At 46.1% G+C, this 23,453-nt stretch overlaps 1 protein-coding gene across 2 annotated transcripts in view; it reads right to left on the bottom strand.

Annotated features, from left to right (window-relative positions):
• IL17RD (interleukin 17 receptor D) overlaps positions 1–17,958 on the bottom strand; it is a 60,932-nt gene extending 42,974 nt beyond the window's left edge. For both annotated transcript variants that reach the window (XM_010980904.3, XM_064496403.1), the window contains exon 1: positions 17,783–17,958. In XM_010980904.3, the coding sequence (XP_010979206.2) occupies positions 17,783–17,908 (126 nt within the window). In that variant the 5' untranslated portion in view covers positions 17,909–17,958. The remainder of the gene's footprint in view (positions 1–17,782) is intronic.
• Between the last annotated feature and the right edge of the window lie 5,495 nt (positions 17,959–23,453).

The raw sequence follows: 23,453 nt of genomic DNA, 5'->3' as shown, positions 1-23,453 counted from the left end.
TACATATGCAGTGGAATACTACTCAGCCATTAAAAAGAATAAAATAATGCCATTTGCAGCAACATGGATGGACCTAGAGATCATCAATCTAAGTGAAGTAAGCCAGAAAGAAAAAGAAAAATACCAAATGATATTGCTTATATGTGGAATCTTAAAAAAAAAAAAGATACAAATGAACTTATTTATAAAACTGAAACAGACTCGCAGACATAGAAAACAAACTTATGGTTACCAAGGGAGAAAGGGTGGAGGGGAGGGATAAATTAAGAGTTTGGGATTTTTCAGATACACCCTACTATATAAAACAGATAAGGACCTACTGTATACAACAGGGAACCAAACTCAATACCTTGTTTTTAAAAACAAAAAGAAGACAATTTGGTGCAAACAGGAATGGAAGGGAAACAGAAAATTAATCTCTCAGCTTTGCAATTACCTACATGCAGATTATCTGCCAAACAAACTATTTCTTATGTCTGGTCAATTTTTATCTGCTGCTGCCTTTCTTCCACCCCCGCCACCACCCAGCACATGCCCGAACCCTCTCCTCCCCTGACAGTCGCTGACAGAGTGGTCCAGGCCTCCAGGACTGTCAACACCCTGATGTAATTCAGGGCTCACAGGGAGTCTGAGGCAGTGCCCTTGTTTATGGATTCAGTGATTGATTGGACCCTAAAAGCTCCTGGCCCAGAAGAAGACTAAATGGGTTGAAATCAATCATTAACACTAGTGTCATGTAAAAAACAAGAGATGTGAGGGGGCTTTGGCCTGTGGACGAGGAGCACAAGAAATGTGAAGGATGGAGGCAGATGGACACACCAGGCACCTTGGGGTAAATAGCAGAACAGGCAGATCAATGATGATAGCGCAGTCAATGGGCAGGCACACCCTGCAAAAATAAACCATCTGTGCATGAATTTTTTTAAAAATTTAAACACTTTACTTTTATTAGAGAAATATTTGCAAAAATGGCCACAGGCTGGGTGTCCTTTCTCGAGAGAGATCAAAAGCAGACACCCAAGTGTAAGAGGCAGGAGTCCGGGTGGAAACAGAAGGGACCAACTCAATAAGGAGATGAATGTTTAAGGACAGAAAAATAACACCCTCCGGGTAAAAGTTATCTCAAAAATAATTGTTAAATTCTTAAGAATAATAATTCTAGTCTGACTGTCTCATTTTATAGGTAAAGAAACTGAGAGTCAGAGGGGTCACCTGCCCTGCCCACAGTCAGAGTCAGCTAGCATGGGATGCCCTCATCTCCCATCACACTGACCTAGATGAGGCAGTCTAACAAAGTAGCTTCTAATCCAAGATCAGGATTTGTAAAAACTCCAGTAAAACAGGATTTACGGGAAATGTGTGATCAATCCAAAAATTGGCTTTGGAAAATACATGTCTGAAGAAAGGTTTACTAGCCAAATTACTGGTACAAATAGAATTCCCATGATAATGCTTAGAGTCAGCTATTTTCAAAATATGCTATTAAGTCCAAAAGATTCACTCAATCAATTCTTATTTTAAAACCTTCATTTACTCACTTAAACATCTTCCCTTGTACTTCTGTTAAGTAACGTTTCATCCACACCTCACATTAAGACTACCAGACTTAAAAGCACTGAAACTTACTCAGAAGGTAAATCATCAGGTGGAAAGATTCAGTCCCTCTCTAATAAACCCAGAATGAAACAAGTATAACGTACCACCCAAACAGCAAAGTGTAAATAAAAATTACAAATACCAGTATTTTTTAGGATGTGGAAAAATGAGCCCACTTATTTGGCTGATAGCAGTCTGCCCCCAATCATTATAAGCAGTTACAATGTGGCCAGGCACGGAGCTCAATGTTTTAAAGACAGTATCTTATTCAAGTCTCAAAACAATCTTGGGAGATAAACTATTATTAACTAATTTCACAGATGAAGACATTTGCCCAAGGTCACAATAAATGGTAGCAAATGGTAGAGCTGGAATTTGTGGACGAATTCTACCCTCTTCACGAAACATAATTCTTTGCAGTAAATTGGCACAGTCATTATACAATGCAAGCTGGTAAACATGTACTAAGAGCTATAAAATCTTTGCCCCAGTAATTCCACTTTGAGAAATACTATATTGTCAAGGAAACAAAGCAAAATGGGAGGGAGAGGGGCCAGGCAGAAAACCAGTCTCTAAAGATGTACATAGCAGCTTTATAACAGCAATAACTTGGAAACAGCCCGAATGCTTCATCTATGGGGGGGAAAGAAGTAGTTCCAGGGGTGGGGGCACACAACATGAAAAGATCCATGAAAATGGCCACTAAGAGTGACAAACCTGTGAACTATGTCAATACATGGAAAATCTTCAAAACACAAATATAAGAAAAAAAGAAAACAACCATTAAAAAAAGTAGTGATTACAACTGTGCATCAAGATGTGTTTATGTTGTGTTCAAGAGTGGAAGAGTTAGCATTTAACGCTCATTAAGCTCTTTTTTTGGTATTAGGCTGAAGTTAACAAGCTGCAAAGGCGACACAAGGAAACTCTGCTTAAAGATGCTGATTCAGAATGTCTTTCTGTTCCTGATCCAAAGATGTGAAGTTTTCATATAAAAATAAAGGAGCAGCTCTTCTAATTTTAAAGCCCCCTCTTTTAAAATAAACAAATAAATCTCCTTGTAGGCTTTCAAGTAAGTCCTATTTTAAAATAAGATTAACAAAACCTCCTTAGTTATAAAAACCCCTAGCTCATGAATTTTTTTTTGTTAGCCATTTAGCAAATTTATTTAGGAACAAATATGTTGACAAATTGGAACATTATTTCTGTCACCATTTGGTTTGCACTAATAAAATGCCACACTCTCAGAATCTCACTTTTATAACGCATTTGGAAAAGTAACGCAATGTAAGATCACGTAAACCCATGGGGGTGGGGAAGAAGGTTTAAGAATGTCTGAATACAGGCCAAGATGGAGGCCATGCATGCAATGCCTGAAGTGGGAGGTTTGTGCCCAACTGCCTTTCCATAGAGTCTCATTCCCCAAAGAGGAGCAGGACATACCCAGACAGGCTTTTCACTGCACCTTGCCCAGGTCAGCAAGGGAGCCAGCACATCCCTAGCCAAGCCACAGGCACCCCTTACCCTGTCTGCACGTCGCTCCCCTGACCTCTCCAGTGGCTTCCCATACATCATGTCACCTCAGGGCAACAGAAGCACAATTAAAGAACATACTATCTAACTACTACATCTTTTAAGATGAAGGAGGTTGGAAAGTTGGGGAAGGAACTGGTCCACAGTTGGCGCTCTCTTCCTTCTGCGCTAGGGGAAGAAAAGCAGCTTCCTGCCCTCTCCCTGGGCCCATCTCACAGTGCTCTTCTTTCTGAGGTTCCTTTTTCCTCTGTCCTTAGCAACAGACACAGACGGCCCACATTCCCATTTTGCCCTCTACTTGGGAAGACTTACTACAGTCCCTCAAGCATAAAGGATCTCTGGGCTCCATGTGTACTTGTCACAGAGCCAAGGCCCCCCAATCTGGCAATGCCTGCCTCCAAGGCAAGCTATCAAACAGGGCAGCCTCTAGTCACGTGCAGCTATTTACACTTAATTTGAGTACAATTTAAAATTCAGTCCTCCACTTGCACTAGCCACATTTCAGCCAACTGGTTAATAACTGCTGAACTGGACAGTGCAGGGAAGAACATGTCCATCGTCATAGAAAGTTCTACTGGATAGGGCCTGCTTTCCTGCCTCTGCAATTTGGGTGGCATTCTCCCACAGCTGGACAACTCTTCCCAGCTATTACCAGGCGCCAGCTGTCACCTCGCCTGACACCTAGATGACAGCTCAGTTTCACCCACGCAGCGTTTTTTTTTTTTTACATGTAAACATGGATGTGTAAAAATGGACATTTTCTTGGTATACAGTTCCATGAGTTTATACACATCTGAATGTATAATTAGATGTATAAATGTATACATCTGTGTATCCATCACCACAGTCAGCACACAAAACACTTCATCATCCCCTCAAAATTCCCTTGTACTGCCCCTTTGTAGTCAAACTCTCCATCCACCGCCCCCCACCAAAAACCTGGCAACCACCGATCTGGCAGCTTTTTAAAAAACTCAGATTCCTGGCCTTCCCCTGGAAATCCCACTTAAGCAGTTCTAGGGTGAGGCCCGGAATCTTCCCCCAACCCTGCCCGCTCCAGAAAGAATGTTCCTCCAGTGATTCTGGTGTTCAGCCAGGTTTGGGAACCTCTGGGGTAAATGCCGAATCCCAGTTTAATTTAATTATCTGCAAAGCGCTAGCTAGTATCTAGTCTTGCTTTCCTCCCAACCCCACGAGTGTCTGTGTTGCACATGGCAGACGTCCATCTTAGGCTGGTGCTGGGAAGGCAGGGCAAGCTGGACTGCTGGGGGCACCGGCAGGGTAAGAACTCTGTGGCTCTGGTTTCTGGCAGAGAGAGGCCTCTCTGAGTCATGTGGCCTCCCATCCTAATCCCTTCCTGGCTTTTTGTGCCATGGAATCCTCATCTGGAGAAAAGGGAACCACATCAGAAATAACCATCTACCTCTGAGGCTCACTGGAAGCGATAATTTAGATAACGCATTCAAAGGCCCTGGGCAGCCAGGACGAACAGTACCTTGTCCTGGATGCATCATCACCACACAGGGCTGCCTCTGATTGGAACTCTCCTCACCCTGTTTACTTGATGGATGTGGAAGATTAGGACTCAAGTTACAATAAAACTGCAGCCTTTAAAACAAACAAACAAAAAAAGTCGAAATGTTTTTTCCTTCTAAATTCGTGATCCCAAGGGCAGGGTACCAAATTCCATTTTTAAAGAGGAATTCAGAAGAGTCAGCATCATCTCAGAAAACCAACTCTGCTCAGAAAGTAAACAATGACAAAGAGGGCCAACACTTGAGAGTTTAGCCATTCTCCCCACCTTACTCCTGCTCTGCTAAGGATTCCTGGAAAACACTTTGAAAAGTTTAAGATGATCAAAGGAAAAGAATGGCCAACCAAGAAATGCTATCATTTAACATCACATGTTTATTTAGCCCCACCAAGCCAAAGAGAAGATTGTTTGAAAGGGAGAGAATGCCTGCTTAATCAACTAAAAATGCATTCATTACTACGCTATTCACCACGGCTTTCCTGAAATCAGACACTTTTGCCCCTAGACCATAAGATTGAAGCGATTTGAAATGAAAATATTTCCTGTCCACTGCTTGCCAGTTTCTAGCCCCAGAGTGATATAACAGATGACATCCAGTACAATAAATGCTTTTATTAACCATAAATTTGAGACTGCTTTAGGGATTTGAAGTGTTGGGTTTCATGCTGAAAAAATGTAATGTTATCCACAGACCATCAGTGAGTAACAAAAACAGAGGCACAGGTTATGCTACTTTGATCAAATTATGGCCTTCCCCCAGAAAATTGTCTTTTGCATTTTAAATAGTAGTTGCATTCAGGGCGTATCTTCAAGGAGCACCACAATAGTTTAATCATGTGTCTTGGAGAGTTTAATGGAAATTCATTCTGAGTGCAGATTTATAGAACCAACAGCTTCTGTTAAACAGAAAGGAAGTTGAAAAGTGTTATGAGACTGAGTGGAGAAATACAAATACTAAAATGGGACCCCAAAATCAGAGTTTCCCAATCTCAGCGCTACCGACATTTTGGGCCATTACTGGGGAAGGATGACGTGCATTTGGGGATGTTTAGCGGCATCTCTGGTCCCTACCCGCTAAATGCCAGTAGTAAACCGTCTCCCAGTTGTGACAACAAAAACATCTCCAGTGATTCCCCAAATTACTCCCAATTGAGAACTATTGCTCTAAATCAAATTCTAGACCTGCTTAGCAAATGCTGCCTGATTTCTCTTTTTTTCCAAAGAAAACGTCAGAGCCAGAGGAATCTCGCAGCCTTAGCTCCCTGCCCCAGGGCCACCCCGAGTGATTTCTCAACTCAAAAGCACTCAGTGAGGCACTCCCTCTCCCACCAAAACCGATGGTAGCAGAGCCCTGGAAACAAGAACTCTCCCTACTTGACTGGGGCAAACTAGACTAAGCAAAGGCAGCTGGCCACCTTCTCTGGAGGCGCCGCCTGGCCTACCCTTTGTGCCCACTCAGCACAGGAACCCGGCCGCTGGGCTGGGCTGCGCAGCATCCCTGCCAGCATCTCGATCACTGCTTTTCTGGCCTTTCGCTGTCAGGCCACGGTGGGGACTGTGGACTCAGTGCCAGAAAAGAGAATGAAAAGCGAAGCTGAACCTCTGCGGTCCATTCTCGGACGCTGAATGTCCCCCTGTTACATCTCGGCACGACATTTCACGGCCAGCAGGGGAGGAGGCCCGGTCCTGAAAGCTGAACAAATGCAGGGCGCACAGGCCCGCCTGCGCCCTCGCCGCTCCCCACGCTTATGAATAAAAGATGGAGGTTTTGTCTCTGCTGTCTCCCTGGTACCCTGGGAGAATAACAACGTGCCGCTTTCTGATGTTTTAACTTACTTTGAAAAATAATCAATATTAACTTTCCATGTCTTTGGCCCTTACGTCTGGGACAGGGGCAAATAAACGAAGGAAAAGCCATGCTATTAGGAAGAAGATAGTAATTCAAGTTAAACAAATGAAACTGTCTTTTAAGGGACTCTAATAAAATAATTTAGGCAATAATGCAATCACAGGAGGAAAAGACTGGAAACTGACTTTGAGGACATGTTTTGAGTGGAGTGGTCTTTTCTGGAAATAAAGTTCAATGTTCCCTTAGCACAAAGGAAAGAAGTGGCTGAGTTTTGGTGTGAGGGAGCATTCAACCGTAAACCTGCCCCGGCCAAAGAGAGGTTATAATAGGAACTCATTCGCAGTCGCTGAGGGCCCGTGTGAACAGCAAAAAGCCTTATGCATTCTCGGGACATGGCACTCCCAATTTTAAGAGCACAGTAGTTGATTTCAAATAGTCTTCAAGGAAAGAAATTAAATTACAGGACTGCACAAATGACACCCTGCACTTTCTTTGGACTCTCGGTAATGTAAACGTAAAGTTTTACTGCAAAGCACTGCATGTTTTTTAAGTGATAAATAACAATAAGACCAAACTTGGTGAAATCATTAGAAGAGTCTCTACATGCAACAATTTCAAGTAGGAAAAAAACCATTCTGCTCATGGCTAAAACTGCACCTATACTTGTTACTCACTGATATCTAAAATACGTCACACTACCACCTTGAGAGCCATCTTCCCAAAATAGTTAACTTACCCTAATGGCGAGGAAACAATCTGAAACCCAAGTTGTGGGATGGTCGATGCCACAAGTGATCTTGATGCTTTGAATGTGTATGTTATAAAGGACCAGAAAGAGGTGGAGGGACTGTTCTAGGTTAACGGACACTTAGGAGACAGGATGTGTAAAAGCAGTGAGTGGCCTGTATCTGAATCCTGAAATGTGATTCAGAAAGAAATCAGGAAGAACTGAGGCACATGGGGCAAAGCACTGGTGACTCTAGGCAAAGGGGAAATACGTGTTCATTCTACCCTTCTTTCAACTTTTGTATAGGTTTGAAATTTTCAGAATCCAAAATATGGGGGAGAGAGTAGAGCAAAGTGAAGCCCCAGATACAGGTGACTGGCTGGTTGCCTGCTGGTCTGGGTAGCAACTTCAGCTTCCTGTTTAGTTTCAGAAAATAGATGCTCCCAAATATAAAGTCTTAATACAAAATAGATTCAAGATTAAAATATTTGTTTAAAAAAACATAATAATGTGACTTATTATTCATTTAATAATTCACTGGGTGGGGGTGGGGGTGTGTACACGCAGCAGACATTTAAGACATTTACTTTAAAAGCTTCTGCTTTTAAAAAGTCATAGGTCCCTTTAAAACCCCTTTATTCCTTTCCCTAAAACTCTTCTCCTGCAATTTATCATTCTTTTTCTCCTCTTATCAGAATTCCTACTAATTTAAAAACTTTAGAATGGCTCTTTAAAACTCCCCTGCCTTCCGCCCAAACTCTCCATTATCCACCCCCATCTTTTTTTTAATGAGATAAAAGCAATGATTACACTAATCTCCAACTTGAAAACGATGCACTTAAAGGAAAAAAAAAAAAAGTTTGACCCTTTAAGTAAAAGGAAGAAAGCTCAGTAGATGGGAAATGTGCTCAAGTGAAAAGATGTCAGGATAGAATTTCTGTGTCTCGAGCTTCAAAAACCCAGGGAGGAGAACAATGAGGCAGGCTGCATGTCCAGAGTAACCCTGAGAGACCTGGGTGGCGGTCACCTTGGGCACATCAGACACTGGGAACCCACCGCTCCCACCCCCCGAAGCAGTCTTCAGGCAGCACAACCAGATGTTACATTTTCTCTGCTTAATTTTGGTAAAACTCCATGACCTCTTTCTCAAATTAAAAAGGCAATGCTATTTTTTTAAACCACAGGAGCTATCTTTAGTGAGGCCTTCTAAGGATTTCATTAATTCATAGCCAGCCAACCAGGACTTTTCCCACAGTCTCCCACAAAAAAGCCCGGGAAGTCACTGATTGCTTGGCTGGATCTGAATATGAGCAGAGGTAAGATCAGAAATATCTCGTTCCTCCCACAGGGAGGCAAGGCATGAAAATCAAAGCTGGGCAAAAACTCATTACCACAGCTGGCCAGCAAACCCACAGCCCTGGAAAGAAGGCAAAGAGCGTCTTTGATTCTGGATGGACTGACCAGTGACTTCAGAAAATGAAATGCATTCACAAACCAGAGGGGACTAAAAGAAAAGGAGACCTGTACCTCTGCTAAAAAACCAAGTTTTCGTACCACCTGAGGGCTGCCGCCAGTGAGTGAGAGTCATTTCATTCACATTGTTTCGTGAAGTCTAGAACCAGGATGCTGAGTTAGTTTTTAGCAGTCAGTTTTACCATTTTTTTTCACCCATGGTGCAGCGTAACCTAGACAGTTCAAACATCCCCTCTTCAAGCAACCAACACTTTGCAAAGTGCGACTCCCATCCGTTACTGGCCCCAGCCACTGCCTCTATCAACTCCTGGGAACCTGTGCTGCAGCCCAGCCCTTGGCCAGTACGGGGGCCCAGTGCCAATCATCTGTGGTGGGAATGAACCAGGGGGGTATGTTTTTATGTCACTCTCAGCATCTAATGCCACATGATGCATCAATGTTAAGAAAACCTAAGTAAAGCCAACTGTACTTCAGTTAAAAAGAAAACATAAGTAACGACAGAACTTCGGAGGAAACGGTTATTACAACTGCTTGCCTTCCATGTCACCTCCTCAGAGAGGCCACCCGGGATCACCCGCTCTCATCACCCCACTTTAATTTCCTACTGTGTACCAGCTGCTGACCTCCTGGTGCAGCAGGGGATGAAACAGATCAAGGCCCTGCCCTCAGGGAGCTGCCCCTGCAGTAGGGGAGGCGGACAGACAGGTAAGATAACACCAGGTGTGCCTCATGGTAAAAAAAAATTCTGTGAAGAAAACTCCAGTGAAGAAAAGAGGCACGTGAGAGAGCAGCGGTTGCTCTTTTAAACACAGTGGTCAGGTCTGGTCTCTTGTTATTATTCTGTTTGTCTCCTCTACTACAATCTAAGCTCCAGAAACCAGGCCTCACACATAGAAAGCACCAAATGCTCACGGAATGAAGGAATGGCCACTGAGAGTCACTCATCTGCGGGAGAAACCATCCAGGTTCCACCTGACAGGTGCATGCAGGCAAAATTCAAGGCACCCCATTATCCAGTCCCAGACTTTGTCTCAGCCACCTTGTTCCCACCGCCTCCAAAGAGCATGCTCTTCCAGCTTTACCCACATGCCCAAACTGTCCCCCACCTCCAGAGGCCCCGCTCAAAGTTCCCTGCGTAAGGCCTGCCCTCTTCGACCATCCCCTCCTCTAAGCCTCCTCTGAACTGTCCAAATGAAGTTTCTTCTTGATAAAGAAATCAAGTTTCCCCTTCTTCACTGCATCGCTGCAAAAGCTGGACGCATTCTCACTACACCAGAGGCTTTCTGGCATAGGGTGAAATGCACACGGGGAGGCTGGGGGGCCTCTCAGAGAAAGGTAGGCCTCCTCCAAAGCAGGGGAAACGGAGGCAGAGCAAGTAGCCAGTTAACTGAGAACCAACTGAGACATGGGCTCAAAAGCCAGAGTTCCAGAGGAGGACACCCAGCCACACCTCAGGCTCCACACTGGCAACTACTTAAGATAGAACGTTCCAGGATGAGGAACAGCAGGAACCATGGTTCATGCTTCTCTGGGAGGCGTGAGGAAGGCAGAGAGAGGATGGAGAGTTCCCTGTACTGGGGAATCCTTCCCCCACCTCCCTGTCTCTGAGCCCCCATGCTCTGTCCTGTAGCCCCGCCCGGGGAGGGAGCCACTGCAGAACAGGGCCTGGTCCCACTCCTCTTTGTGTTTCCCCAGAAAACAGAAGTAACTACAGTACTACACCGTGACTTGACACAGAGTAGCTGCTCAAAAAACTGTGTCTTGCCTCCTTACCTCAATTAAGTCTTTGTGAACTTCAGACATGGAGCAGTTACAGTAAGGCCTAACCATGTGAGTGCCTGGGCCCCACCCAGAGCACATGTGCCCACTCCAGAGGACAGAGGTGATAAGCCATCACTCAACAGGGACCACGCTCGGGCTGACTGCTCCTGCATTTGGTCTGCATTGCACTGCATTTTCCTCAGATAAAAGGGGAAGAAACCCTCCTCAGGAAAAGAGAAACCAGAAATCACCTGGACAGAATAAAACCACAGAGAAAGTGTTTCTAAACCATATGGCCCGTCTCAGGAAAATGTACCTCTTCTTTCCAAGGAAACCCTCCCTCCATTCCATCAACCCTCCCACTAGCAAGTCAAACAGTCCATCTCAGAACAGAAGTCTGGGGCCATAGCCAGCATTTTTTAAAGGGTCACCATTCAATGGGGGGGGGGGGGGGGCTACAAAACTGACAAAAACAGAACACTTGGAAAAACTCCCTAGTTTTTAAGGGAATAATGGACTTTCAAAATCTAAAAAAGTTGTATTTAAAGCCTAATCTCTTATGATTTCAAAAGGATTCATTTGAAGTATTCATTTAATGTGTGAGAGGTAAATATCCATCTGAACATTATAATTAATACTATCAATTTCCATTCTCTTTTCAAAGTCACTGCTCCAATTTTATAGACATTTCTGCTAAGTTCAAGCAAGCTCCCCTACAATGTAGTAATTTTAATGAAAAGCCCCATGATTAATGTCTATTAGATCAGGTTTGGAATGAAGAAACGTACAATAAAATTACAATTTATTACACTTCCAACAAAATCTGCCACCTACTTACCCTTTCAACTTTTATGTACCAGCCTTATGCAAATAAGACATCAGGTTTACTATAAAGCAAATGCTTCTTAAAAGTGAATAGGAGAGGGAGTTTTCATTCACCCTATTAAATCAGACAATTTATAGGCCAACTTCCGTTTTAGAAGAGAATTACATGTGTGTTCACATCACATCTTTATTTTGTCATCCACCCAGTGATTTGTTGAGGACAGCTGGTACCTATTAAGTTCCCCCTTTAAATGGTGTAGCCTTAATTAGCCACATCCACCTTCCCAGACATTTCCAAACAAGGAACCAAAGAAAAGGAAAGCCTTTTTTATCATAGATGCTTTGAACAATGGAGTTGCAAACGTTAAAATAATAGGCTCTATTAGAGACTAACCAGTTATTCCTTTTTTAGGCCCCTTCAAAAAACCAGAGTACAGAGGGAATTTAAATTTCAGTCTTTGTTACTTAGGCATTTTTTTTAATTGTTCAATTTTTAAGTTTCACGCCTCATATTATTAATTAAACCTTCCCAACATCCTGCTTAGGAAAGGATGAGGGATGGTCTCCCCAGATATATTCTTGGTATTTTTTGAGCTACAGACTTCTTACTTGGACTTTTGAGCACGAGAACAGACAGAATCTGCAAGCAGAGAGTAAGGCAAGTATGGTTTTCTATGAATAGACACCAGGCTTTTCCCAGACACTGAAGAGCTTCCAACTCATACAATTAGAAGTTCAGTTGATGGAACAGCTTTAACCTATCATACATAGGAAAAACACACACTAATTCGGTTACAATTTAGGCTTCCCTTCTTTAAAAAACAAAACAAAACAAAACAAAACCATGTATTCAGGACTCCAAGTGTGAATGATGTCAATAGGCTAAATTTTAAGCAAGATAAGGTGCCATCTGAAGAAATCCCCCTTAGATTTGGTTCCTTCTTAGAGACTTGCCCCAGCTTTAATCTGCAGTAAGATTATCTGTTTCAATAGGATGTGCTCACTCCTGGGCTTGTGTCTTTTCAATCAGCCAGTGGCCCTGCCGGGTTTAGAGTGGCAGAGAGGAAGTGGCCTGTGGTTAAGCAGAGGAAATACCAAGGCATTTTAATAGAGCAAATAGTCTCTTTACTTCCCACAGGGAAGAGCTTCAAAGGCCCTGGGCCCTGGAGGAGACAATGTGTTGTGGGGCCATCAGTCACCTAATCGTGTGTCAGGCCCATTCAGAACGTCCTGGTGGCCAAGACAAACACTGCCCAGGAGGACACTGCCTCCCACCAGACAAGCAAGTCAGGCTGCTTGGAGATGGGGCCCATGGCACCAGCACAGACAGGCCCCCTCTGCTTGCCAAGGGCAGGAGACCCTTCAAATTTGTAGGAGATGTGAAATGGAAAAGGTGCTGGCTGCCAGGGCAGGGTGGCAAGAGAGAGGTCTGCTCCAGGGCTCTGCGGGTCCCTGAGCCCCTGCCTCAGCCCATTCTCTTACAAATCAAGGGGGGGGGGGGCAAGCTTGCAGAAGCCTAAAAACCCATCCATCAGAGGCAGATGCAAAAAGCAGTGAGGAATTAAAGGGACAATTAATTGTTGATAGGGTGGCCCCAGCAGCAGCAGACATCTGCTGGGGCATGGTATGTGAAAAGTTCAGGGACCGATGCTGGAAAGAGAGTTTGAAAGCTTTGGGAAAAAAAAGCACCAACACATTTTAGGCCAAATGAAGCATGAAAAATACTCAACTTAAAATAAAGACTTCAAAAAGCATTAGCAGTTCTTTCCTTTGTAGGGAACCCGTCTGTAAGGATTGAGCGGCTGAGAATATGATTTGGATCCTACTCTACTCTTTCCTGAGACTGTTTTCCAGACAAGCCCAGCTGTTCTGGGGAGGAACCTGGTGGAAGTGTCGGGTCCCCTTCACTCCTGGCCTCCTCTTCAACCCCAGGCAGGAGGCACCCACCCCAGCCGGCTGGCTTCCCAGTTCCCCCCTCAGCCAGCCTCATCCTTGTCATTTTCCAGGGCTCTGACAGTCTCCACTTTCTATGCTAGAAGTCCAGTGGAGAAGTTTAAAGTCAAGCTCTGATTTTAAACGTTTAAAATGTGGCTTTTCACCTCCCTTCAACAGCGGAACTTATTAAAATGTCAATTCCTGGGCCCCACCTACTCCCATTCTGGTCCCATTGGCCTTGAATCTGCATTTTAACGAGGTTCCCAAGGCAATCCCGATACTGAAAGCCCCTGGACTTCATGAGAAATTATCTTTAGAAGGAAATGGTGCCACAGCTAGTACTTAGCTGCTGGTCTCATTCATCCAGCTGTATCCACGAGTTAATAACCACCACAATGCCCCAGGCCCTGCAGGGTCTCAGGTTGAGGAGAGACGGGAGGGAGGGCTGCTCAAGAAAGATGGACCTGGGCCAGATGATTCCCAATTAACACAGTAAAACAGGCTGGAAGAAAGCATCACACTTATAAAAATGTTTCTCTGAAAATGTGTCAACCAGAGCTGAGTCATTTTTAACCAAGAATTCTGTAAGAGACACAAGAGCATGTGTAACATGGACAACATGGCCACAGGACAAGCAGACCAGATGCAGGCTTGAGAGCCACGAGCTGCAAGTGAATGAAAACGCATCCAATTTAGAATCAAATAAACATGCCTGGGCCCACAGCCAAGGAGAGCTCTTGGACTGGACTTTTATCAGGAACCTAAATTTTAACCAGCTGGAACTTCTTCTTTTCCAAGTACCACCCTATTCCTTCCTACCTTTTGAGATGAAGTATTTGCCTTAAATGGGAAACTTGTACTTCATTGTAAAGACGATGCCAGCATTCTGGATTCCTGAATTCCTGAATTCCTGAAAAAGCAGACTTTCGGGGGTGGGGGGTAGAAATTCTTTTTCAGGGATTATAGACCAGTAAAGGTGTACCCCATTTAGGTAAGAAGGCAAATGTTCCCTCTTCCTCCACTGCAGGAAAAGCCACTAAATAAAAACCTGTGGGAATAGATTCCTAAATCCTTGTTCCATAAATAGGCTTCTCAAACCAGCAAGGCAAGAGGAGGGAAAAAACCTCAGAGCAAGTGATGGATACAAAGTTACTCATCACAAACAAAACCACTCCACTTCCAAGAAACAAGAAGTTAAGACCCTGTAAGTGTAAATGAGGATGCCAGCCCCTCCAGAAGTTTTACAACTTGTTACTTTGCGAAAACTGCATTTATTACTCAAAGGGCAACTTTACCTGGCAAGTGCTCTAAGAGCTTTTTTTTTTTTTTAAAGCAACCGAGGAAGTGTGCCCACACTCATTTCTAAAACACTGCACTGTGTTCAAGATGGTATCAGCCCCTTAATTGCCCCACTAATAATGAAGAAGTTGTGAAATCTGACCACTTAAACCAGACCGGCTCCTCAAAGAGCAACCCCAAAAGGAGGGTTACAGCTGCTGAGGGTTAGCCGGCTGCAGTCACCTTGTGGATCCTGGGAAAATACACGTTCCTGCAGGGGCAAGAGTTCTTGGAACAAACGCTCCCAAGAGAGCAAGAGGTCACTCGCTCAGCTCCTCTCCAGCACCCTGCCCCTCCTTCGAGGCTCGCTTCTCTACCTGGAGGTGCTCCCTCTCAGGTTGTGTGCCCTAGACCCACAGGAAGCTCTCTCCTGTTTGCATCACACGTATTCCACCCTTATTCTTAGATGTTAGCATAGCCCCAGCTAGACTGTAAGCAACCTCAGAACTAAGACCAAGATCTATGGGCTGAACATCCACTATCTGGTAGGGGACTCAGACATGAATTAAGTACACCAGTACTTCTGGCCAGGCCTCTGACAGAGCAACTTCTGGGAAAATTTACCTAGGGAGGTAGGGTCAGAGAAGGTTTCTTGCAGAAAGTGATGCTGGAGCTGAGAGGAGAGGCTGAGTTGTAAAGAGGAGAAGCACCAGCAGGAACAGCAGGGACAAAAGCCCACTGCTGAGAAGACACTAGAGCTCGATGTGCTGATTGCCCTCCCCCACTTCTTAAAATCTATCACTTAATGCAGGATTTAGCAGGAAGGCTGCAGAGTCTAACTGGGTTCAGCCGAGATTTACAGGGCTCCAGGCTCTGAGCCCACCAACATAAGGTTGAGTGCCTAGCTAAAGAAACTAACTAGCCTGAAAACACAGATGTGAACAAACATTGATGATGTAGTCCTGTGAGAACCAAAGTGCAAGGGCCTGCCTGAGAAGGGAGAGCGAGGGTAATGGCATTCAGAGAGGGCTTCCTGGAGGAGGCAACATCTGAGCTGAGTTTTAGGCCAAACGAGGGGTTCTCATGGGAAGAAAAGGCATCCTAGGAGCAGGAAAAACGCATGCCTAAAGCATAAAAACCATAAAAGTAGCATAAATGGCACAAGAGTTAGGGAGCAGGGTGGGAGGGGCAAGGGCTGAGATTGGAAAAGTAGGTATACAAGGCAGTTGGGCAAGTTGGATCAGGGAAAGATGGGGGCTCCCATCAGATGCATCAAAAAGCAAATCCAAGAGCAAAGGAGCCCTGTGTCAGGTTGGGAAGAGCCTGGAATCCAGAAGATGGCCCAGAGGCTTCCATGCTCATTCAGGAAGTAGATGAAGATGACCCAAGGAAAGGACTGGGGGGCCCAGGTAGGAGCTGTTAAGAAGGTCATCCCCAGCATGAATCTGAGGCCACCCCAGTGCCCCAAGGAGCACCATTAATTCTGTAGACGGTACAGGTTTAGGGGAGAACACATTCTCACAGAAAGCACAAATCCACCAGGTTGGCTCCTTTGGGGCCCTGCTATACCCATAGCATTAAAACTTCACAAGCGTTGTGCACTGAATCGTGAAGCCACCTAGGCAATTGCAGAAAAGCAGAACATTGGACTTATCCACCTATGTTGTCATATGAAAATTCAGAATAAAATGCCTATGATGCTGTTACAGTCATTCAAAACCCAGCATATCCGTTTAGATCTAAAAAATTTAGGAGAATTAATAAGTCAATGTGGGATAGCCTTAGGAAAACTTTTTGATTTAAAAACTACAGAAAACTTGGTATTTATTTTTAAAAAAAAAAAAGTATAGTGGTATTTTACTAAAATAGGACAGAGTAAGAAAACGTGATATTTAACTCAAATAGGAAGGAGGTTATATTCACTATGGGGTTAGTGGGAGGATGGGTTATAGCTATCTATAGTGAAGCCGCTGGGCTTGAAGACATCCTGGCTGCCGGGCTCATACCTAAGTTTTCTGCACTGTGCTTCTCTGAACGTGGGGCAAGTGAGCTGGCAGCACAGCCTGTGTTCCTAACAGGGTGTGAGGTCCAAGGCTTTGAGTGCTTGAGGCCATTCAGAGCACCCCACAAGAGGCGGGTCAGCTTTGCTCTAAAAGAAGCACCCCTTACCCACCCCTCAGAGCAGCAATATTAGGGAGATTAGGAAATCCCCAATTACTCCCATTTTTCAGGTGAAGAAATTGAGACTCCGGGCTGCCCTGGATGCCTGAGTGCAAAGCAGTGTGCTCTCCACAAGGGTGAAGGCCATGAGTGCCCTGACGCAGGGTTGGCCCTGGCTTGGATGGGAGTGGTGAGGGGCAGATGGATGCAGTCTCCAGATCCTACGGATGCCCAAGCCTAGGAGCCCTGAGGGGACTGGGGAGCGCCATGCCCCCACGCACACCCGCCTACCCTTTGTCCCACCACCCAGACAGCGTCAAAGAGGCTCTCTGTTAGGGAGAGTTTGAAGCACACCGCGAAAGTCGATGCACCTCTCCAGTCTCTTCCAGGGCACTTGACCGAAGTGACAAACTCATGCCTCCCTTTGGCCATTAAAGATATCCTCAACTCAAACTGGAGCGAGGCTGGGGTTGGGGGTGGGAGTCATCTGTGAGACCATTCACTAGACGAAGGGCTGAATGTGGGAGCAAAATTTACAAGCAAGTCTGGAGTCGGGGGTGGGGTCAAAGGGGGTATGATGGACCAGCCCAGAAGGAACAATGCGGACCGAGACGGGGGCAAACCCCTCCCCAGCGCTCAGGGTCCCCTCCCTGTTAGTCCCGGGCCTTTGCAGAACTGGGCACAGGACGTCCGGGGGAAGAATCCCACTCCCACTTCAAAGAGCCCCCATCCGGACACCTCGGAAGATCCCAACCCTGGGGCGCGCTGCCCTAAGGCGGAGGAGGTCCCGGGCCGGGAACAAAGGGTGGGGCGCCCTCCTCCAGCCCGCAGCCCGGCGCCCCTTTCGCCCGCCCTCCCGAAGCCGGACACCGGCCGGTGGCCGCGCCTCATTAGCAACACAAAGCCGGGGGTCGGGCGGCCCCTTTCATCCCAGCAGGGGCAGGCAGACGCAAGCCGGGGGAGGGAGGCAGCAGGGCGGGAGCAGCCAAGATCTGAGCTCCGCCACGCACTCCAAGGAGAGCAGGCAAGTCGGCTCGGGCTCCACTGCCCGCGAGCACCTGTGCCCCCCGCGCTCTAGGGGACAGCGAGAAACTCGCTGTCCTCTCCTTACCCTCCAGCCGCAGGTGTCGGCGCCCCTTGCCCTGCTGGAGCCGCCCGCAGCCACCGCCAGCTGTGAGCCGTTGAGGCAGGCGTTGACCGTAAAGAAGACAGAGCACAGCTGCAGCCACGGGGCCATGGCCGTGCGCTCGCCCAGCCCGGCCCTAGTCTGCGCCGGGGCAGCCTGCAGCTGACCAGCCCGGAGTGGGCGGTGGCGCGGGCGGCCGCAGCGGAGCGGGCCGCACCACGGAGCATGCGCCGCCGACCCTCGCCCCGCCCCTTCTCTCCCCGGCCTGCCCGAAGCCTCGACCCTCAGGGTTTGGCCACGCCCCTTAAATCTGGCCCTCCTTCTTGGCCCCGCCCTGACCTCTAAGCCACGCCCCCATAGCCTATCTCCCAGTAACTGCTGAGAAGCCGGCAGCTGCAGTTTTTATCCCTTACCGGAGAGATTTTTTTTTTTTTTTAAATCCAAGGATTTGTCCACGTTATGCCTCCTCCATGCAAAACTCGGGAAAACACAAAAAATATGATAATGATAGTTTTAATAATAATTTACAAGCATCTACTATTTGCCAGGCCCCTTCTTGAATCCTCCCAAAACACACGTGAAAGTGTCAGTATTGTTTTCCCAGTTTTCAGCACAGCAGAGCTAGGGTAATGTGGTGGTGGTTACAGAAATCCTGGAGGGGACCTCAGAAAAATGACTTACTCTCTCCCCATTATTGCTCCCTCCCCCTGTGAACTGTAATAACAAAGTGTCCTAGTCTGGGGAGGATGCTCTTGGGTAACACATAGCAAACACCTAACAAATGCTACAATCTACTGTTAATTGATTTGCACAAAGTCAAACAGCTGGTACCTCCCAGACCTTAGATTCAAATTCAGATTGGCAAAAACAATACTCTTTACCACCATACTTGCAAACTTACTTTGTGAGGTGGGTAGTATCTCTGTCTGGAAGAGGAAGCTGAGGCTTAGAAAAGTGGAGCAGCCAAGGTAATGTGATTTTGCTACAAGCCCCTTTGCCCTTTGACTTGTATCTGTGCACCTGAATCCCACTTCCTCACTCTTCTCCATTACCTGGTCCTTCGTCTATGCCACCACCTCCTCCTCCACAACAGCTTCCAAAGGACTTTTCTTGCTTCTACTTTTGTCCCAAACACAATGCATTTCTCCACTCTGGATCCAGAGTGATCTTCAAAAAGGTAAATCAGACCACTGCCTTCTCCTGATTAAAAATCTTCTGCAGTGGTTTTATTCAACGGCCACTTAGAATAAAATCTGTACTGACCTCCTCTCCCATTTTATCTCTTCCTACTCTGCCTTCACCACCTGGCTCCAGTATGCTGATCTCCCATCCCAACCCCAACTTGGTCTTCTTGTCTCAGTCAATCTCAAGGACTCTCACCTCTGCCAGTGCAACAAGACAGCCTCCTATATATGACTCTCTCCTTCCAGGACCCAGAATCCCCTCCCTCTCCTGTCTGCCAGGCCTAAGTGCAGACAACAGACAGCTCAGCTGCTACTAACACAGTGTTCCTGTGCTTTCCATTGTGGCTTCGCACACTCTGCCCATACTTTGTTCTTAAACTCTCTGTGGAGGCAGAGATGGCCCCAGTTTTGCAAGCTAGCCTTGTAGAGACAGTCCTGGGATTGGCTTTGGAACCAGAGAGCAGAGCCAGCTTCACCTGAACCACAGAGGCTGGAAGTGGGAGACAGTAGTTGCCTAAAGAAGAATTGGCATTGCTGCCAGAGAAAGGAAGGATGGGTATTGGGTTCCCCAAACAACAGCATCGACCAGCAGCCCCAGGTGCTGGGATTTCCTGTTCGTGTGCACAACTAGACAGAAATGTTTTCTTTTTCATCTCATTGCCAGGATATTATTCAGGAATTCAGCCAAACACAGCATTATACCCCTTTGGTCATCCAGAGGGATCAGGAGCCACAGAAGGGCTGCCTCCAGGGTAGCTTTCTCTGAGTAGACCTCATGCAGCATGTTGCACCCCTGGGGGAGCTGTAGATTCAATGCTCTGCTTCCTTCCAGATCTCTGCCCATCCTCCCTGACACTCTCCGTACTCCCCTCTGGGTTATTCCCAACCCTCAAAGGTGGTGATGTCAGGGTTTGACCATGAATATCAGGAGTGCCAGGAGCTGAAACGAGGCCAGGACCACATGGGTGTCAACGAAACACCATGGAAACCAGGAGGCTACCTGTTTCTGAGGCTCCTTAATCTATATGACATTCCACCTTAGATATGAGCCATAATTTACTAACCAATCCCCTGATGAGGGACTTCTATAATCAATGATTCAAAAATATCTGCACACATTTATCTTGATACACTTGTTCAACTATTTTCTTAAGATATATCCTCAGAATCAGAATTGCTGGATTATGCACATTTAAAATGGCCAAGCTGCTCAATATCTTATTGCAGTTTTAATTGGCTTTTCTGGTTGCTAATGAAGTGACCCATGTTCTTATGTATTTAGAGGCCATTTCCATTTCTTTGTTCTGGAGTTGGACTCCAGGAAAAGAATCAGTACTTGGATGATAGAGGGAGAGCCTGAAGGAGGGGACTGGGAAAAGGAAAGCATTTCTTCCTGGGTTTCAGTCACATTACCAATCATCATATAATTGAATGACTGGGGAAGGCAGAGAGCAGCTCCCACTCCCTTTCTAGTCTCCACACCCACCCGCTATTGATTTCCTTCCAAGCCCACAGCTCCCTGCCCAATCTGATCATTGACAGCCTCTGAAAACATGCTGCAGAGTCTAGAGAATGCTCCAACTTTTCTAAAGGAGTGTGGAGAACACAAGAAAGAAAGGCCTAAGTGTCTACTCTAAAACATGATTAGACTGACATCCTCAGGACCAGGGACTGAGGCACCCTTCTGTTTAGAGAGGCCATAAGCATGCATGTGGGGGTGGGATGGGGTGGGAGAACCACACACATCAAAGGATCAAATTTGGTCAGGAAATAAAGGTAATAAACTGGCATCTGGCAACATCCTCCCCATTCTGGTCTTCTTCATTGATTCTTTTCCTCTCATCCCCTCTTTTTAATCTTGACCCTTCATAATATTTGTGAGGCTGCAAGAAGTGAACCTCTGTACTGGAAGCTGAGATAAAATGAGGGGGCCAGCTCCCCCACACAGCCTCCATGGTCCATCCTTCCTCTGGGGCACAGCTGAGCCCAGCTGTGTAGGTGGCCAGAGGATGAAGCCCTTGCCAAATACAACACATGGTCTCACACACCAAGGCTAGGATTGCCTGTGGCCCAGTCACAATTTCAGCCACCCTCCCTATCCCTGTCTGATTCACCTCTCTGCCTCCAACGTCCCGCACTCTGCCTGACACACACCAGCGAGCAAGAAACAGTTGCTGCCTCCACCTCTGTTTGGAATGAAGCTGAGGATTAAACAAATTAAATCACCTTAAAACAAGCTGCTGACGAAATGCGAATATATTTCTCCAATTTACCTATAACCTAACCAGATAAGAAAATCCTTAATACAAGAATTGGGTTTTGTTAGGAGTTAAATTATTCCCTGAAACATAAGAAAGGATAAACTGATCATGGAAATAATTTGTATCCTGAATAGCTTTCAGCTGAGATTAACTGAAGACCATTTTAATAAACAGTGGTTAGAAGCAATGGACCAAAATTCTAATTTATTTTGGTGTTGTGATGTATATGTATTATGTACTAGTCAAGACATTAAAGGTAAAGGGTGTCCCTCACTCCGTCTCCCAGCAGGCTGACGGTGCACGTTTCCCAGGGCTTTGGGGAGAGCAGTATATGGAGAACCGGTACCCTTCTGAGAGCGCCGGCGGATGTCAGTCTGGCCCCGGGCAGTCTTGGCTCCAACGGGGTAGTTGTCATCATCCCCACTTCACAGATGGGGAAGCCGAGACTCAGCGAGGAGGCCCCAAGCTCCTCTGAACCCCCAAACTTTGCCTCTGGCGCCAGCCCACATCCTTCCCAAGCCGGCCTTGGTGCCGCCCAGACTGCCCGGAGGCCCACGGAGGGGGCAGCCAGAAGATCTGAGGCGGAAGGCCGAATCCAGCACCCAGAAAGCCCGGGACACGCACCCCAGAGTACACGGGGTTCACACGTCCACCGCCACTTTGCATTTCTTTTCCAGGAGAAAATGAATCGCGGCATCCACGACTGTAGCCGCGAGAGGGCGCGCGTGGTCCAAGTCGGAGACGCCCAAACACACCCGGACTGAGCGCCTCGCCGTGAGAGCACAGCATCTTAGGGCACAGCTCCCCTACAGGTGTAAATACTGTTACCCAGAGCTGCTGCTAAGTTTGGGTGGAAGTAGAATTTAAGAGATAGTGAGAAACAAGGTTAAAATCTGGGCTTTCAGTAACGGTGGTGGCTTTGGGCGATTCACTTAACCTCTCTGGATGTCAGTTTTCTCAGTGACCACACAGAAATGACATGGATGCATACCTCAGTGGGTTTTTGCAAATCTAAGGTAAATATGTGGCTATGAGGGTGCATAAACGTGTTCCTGTTGCAGTAACTGTGGATGCAGACCAGGAGTTGATGGAACCAAACCCAGGACAGCCGGATTCCAGACAGTAGAGGAGCTGGCCACATCATGCCTCCTTCCAGAGTTCATACCCTGGTTTGGGCCTACATTAGACTGGAAGGCTTTGAACCATATCCTGTTTACCATACATTCATTCTTTCTTTCAAGAAGTGCTCATAGAGTCCCTGCACCATATCAGTCAACGCCAGGAGTTGGGGATCAATGTGAGCCACACAGACACTGTCCTCAATTAGACACTGTCCCAGTTGCCATAGAAACTACAAGCAAGTATTCCATGGGGGGCAGTTGCATTACTCAAATAACCACATGACCAGGGGATAATTAAAAGTAGATGGATTGTCTCCAAAGAAGTGATACTTGAGCTAAGGTTCCAAGTCTAAGAGCTACCTGGGCAAAGAGGAGGGGAGGAAGACTATTTTGAGTAGTGGGAACAGCATATGCAAGGGCCCTGGGACAGCAGAGAACATTGGCATCTTCAAGGAACCAAAAAAGGCCATAGTTGTTGGAGAGCAGGGGAGTGTGAAGAAATGACCAGCAGGGGTAGGCAAGCAGGACTTCACGGCCTGTTTTGAACCTAAGAGTACCCAGCAGCTTCTGAAGGGTTTAAGGGCAATGGCAGGGCTGTATTTTGAAAAGGTCTCTGTATCCCATGTGTCAAGCACAGGGTATTGCCTGGCATGTGGTCAGCATTTGATACACACTTGTTGAATGAATGAATAGCCAGGATCATTACTGAAATTCTAGGATTTAATTTCTTGAATGCAAAAATCATTAAAAAGCCTGGAAAAACATATACCCGTACCAAAGCTCCAAATCATACAAATAAAATCATTAACTTCTTTGTTGTCTTTTAAGGTTATTTCTACTGTAAAATCTTGTTATTTTTAATAAGTCTATTTTGTAGAACAATTTTAGATTTGCAGAAAAATTGAGAAGATAGTAGAGTCCCCATACACTCTGCCCCTAGTTTCCTTGATTATTAAACGTACATTTGTTACAATTAATGAACCAATATTGATAAATTATCATTAACTAAATCTGTATTCAGATTTCCTTCATTTTTACTTCATGCTCCTTTTCTGTTCCAGCATCCCATCCAGGATACCACATAACAGGT

Source organism: Camelus dromedarius, chromosome 17 (genome assembly GCF_036321535.1).
Source record: "Camelus dromedarius isolate mCamDro1 chromosome 17, mCamDro1.pat, whole genome shotgun sequence".
Classification (NCBI taxonomy): domain Eukaryota; kingdom Metazoa; phylum Chordata; class Mammalia; order Artiodactyla; family Camelidae; genus Camelus; species Camelus dromedarius.
This window is presented reverse-complemented; position numbering and strand designations above follow the sequence as displayed.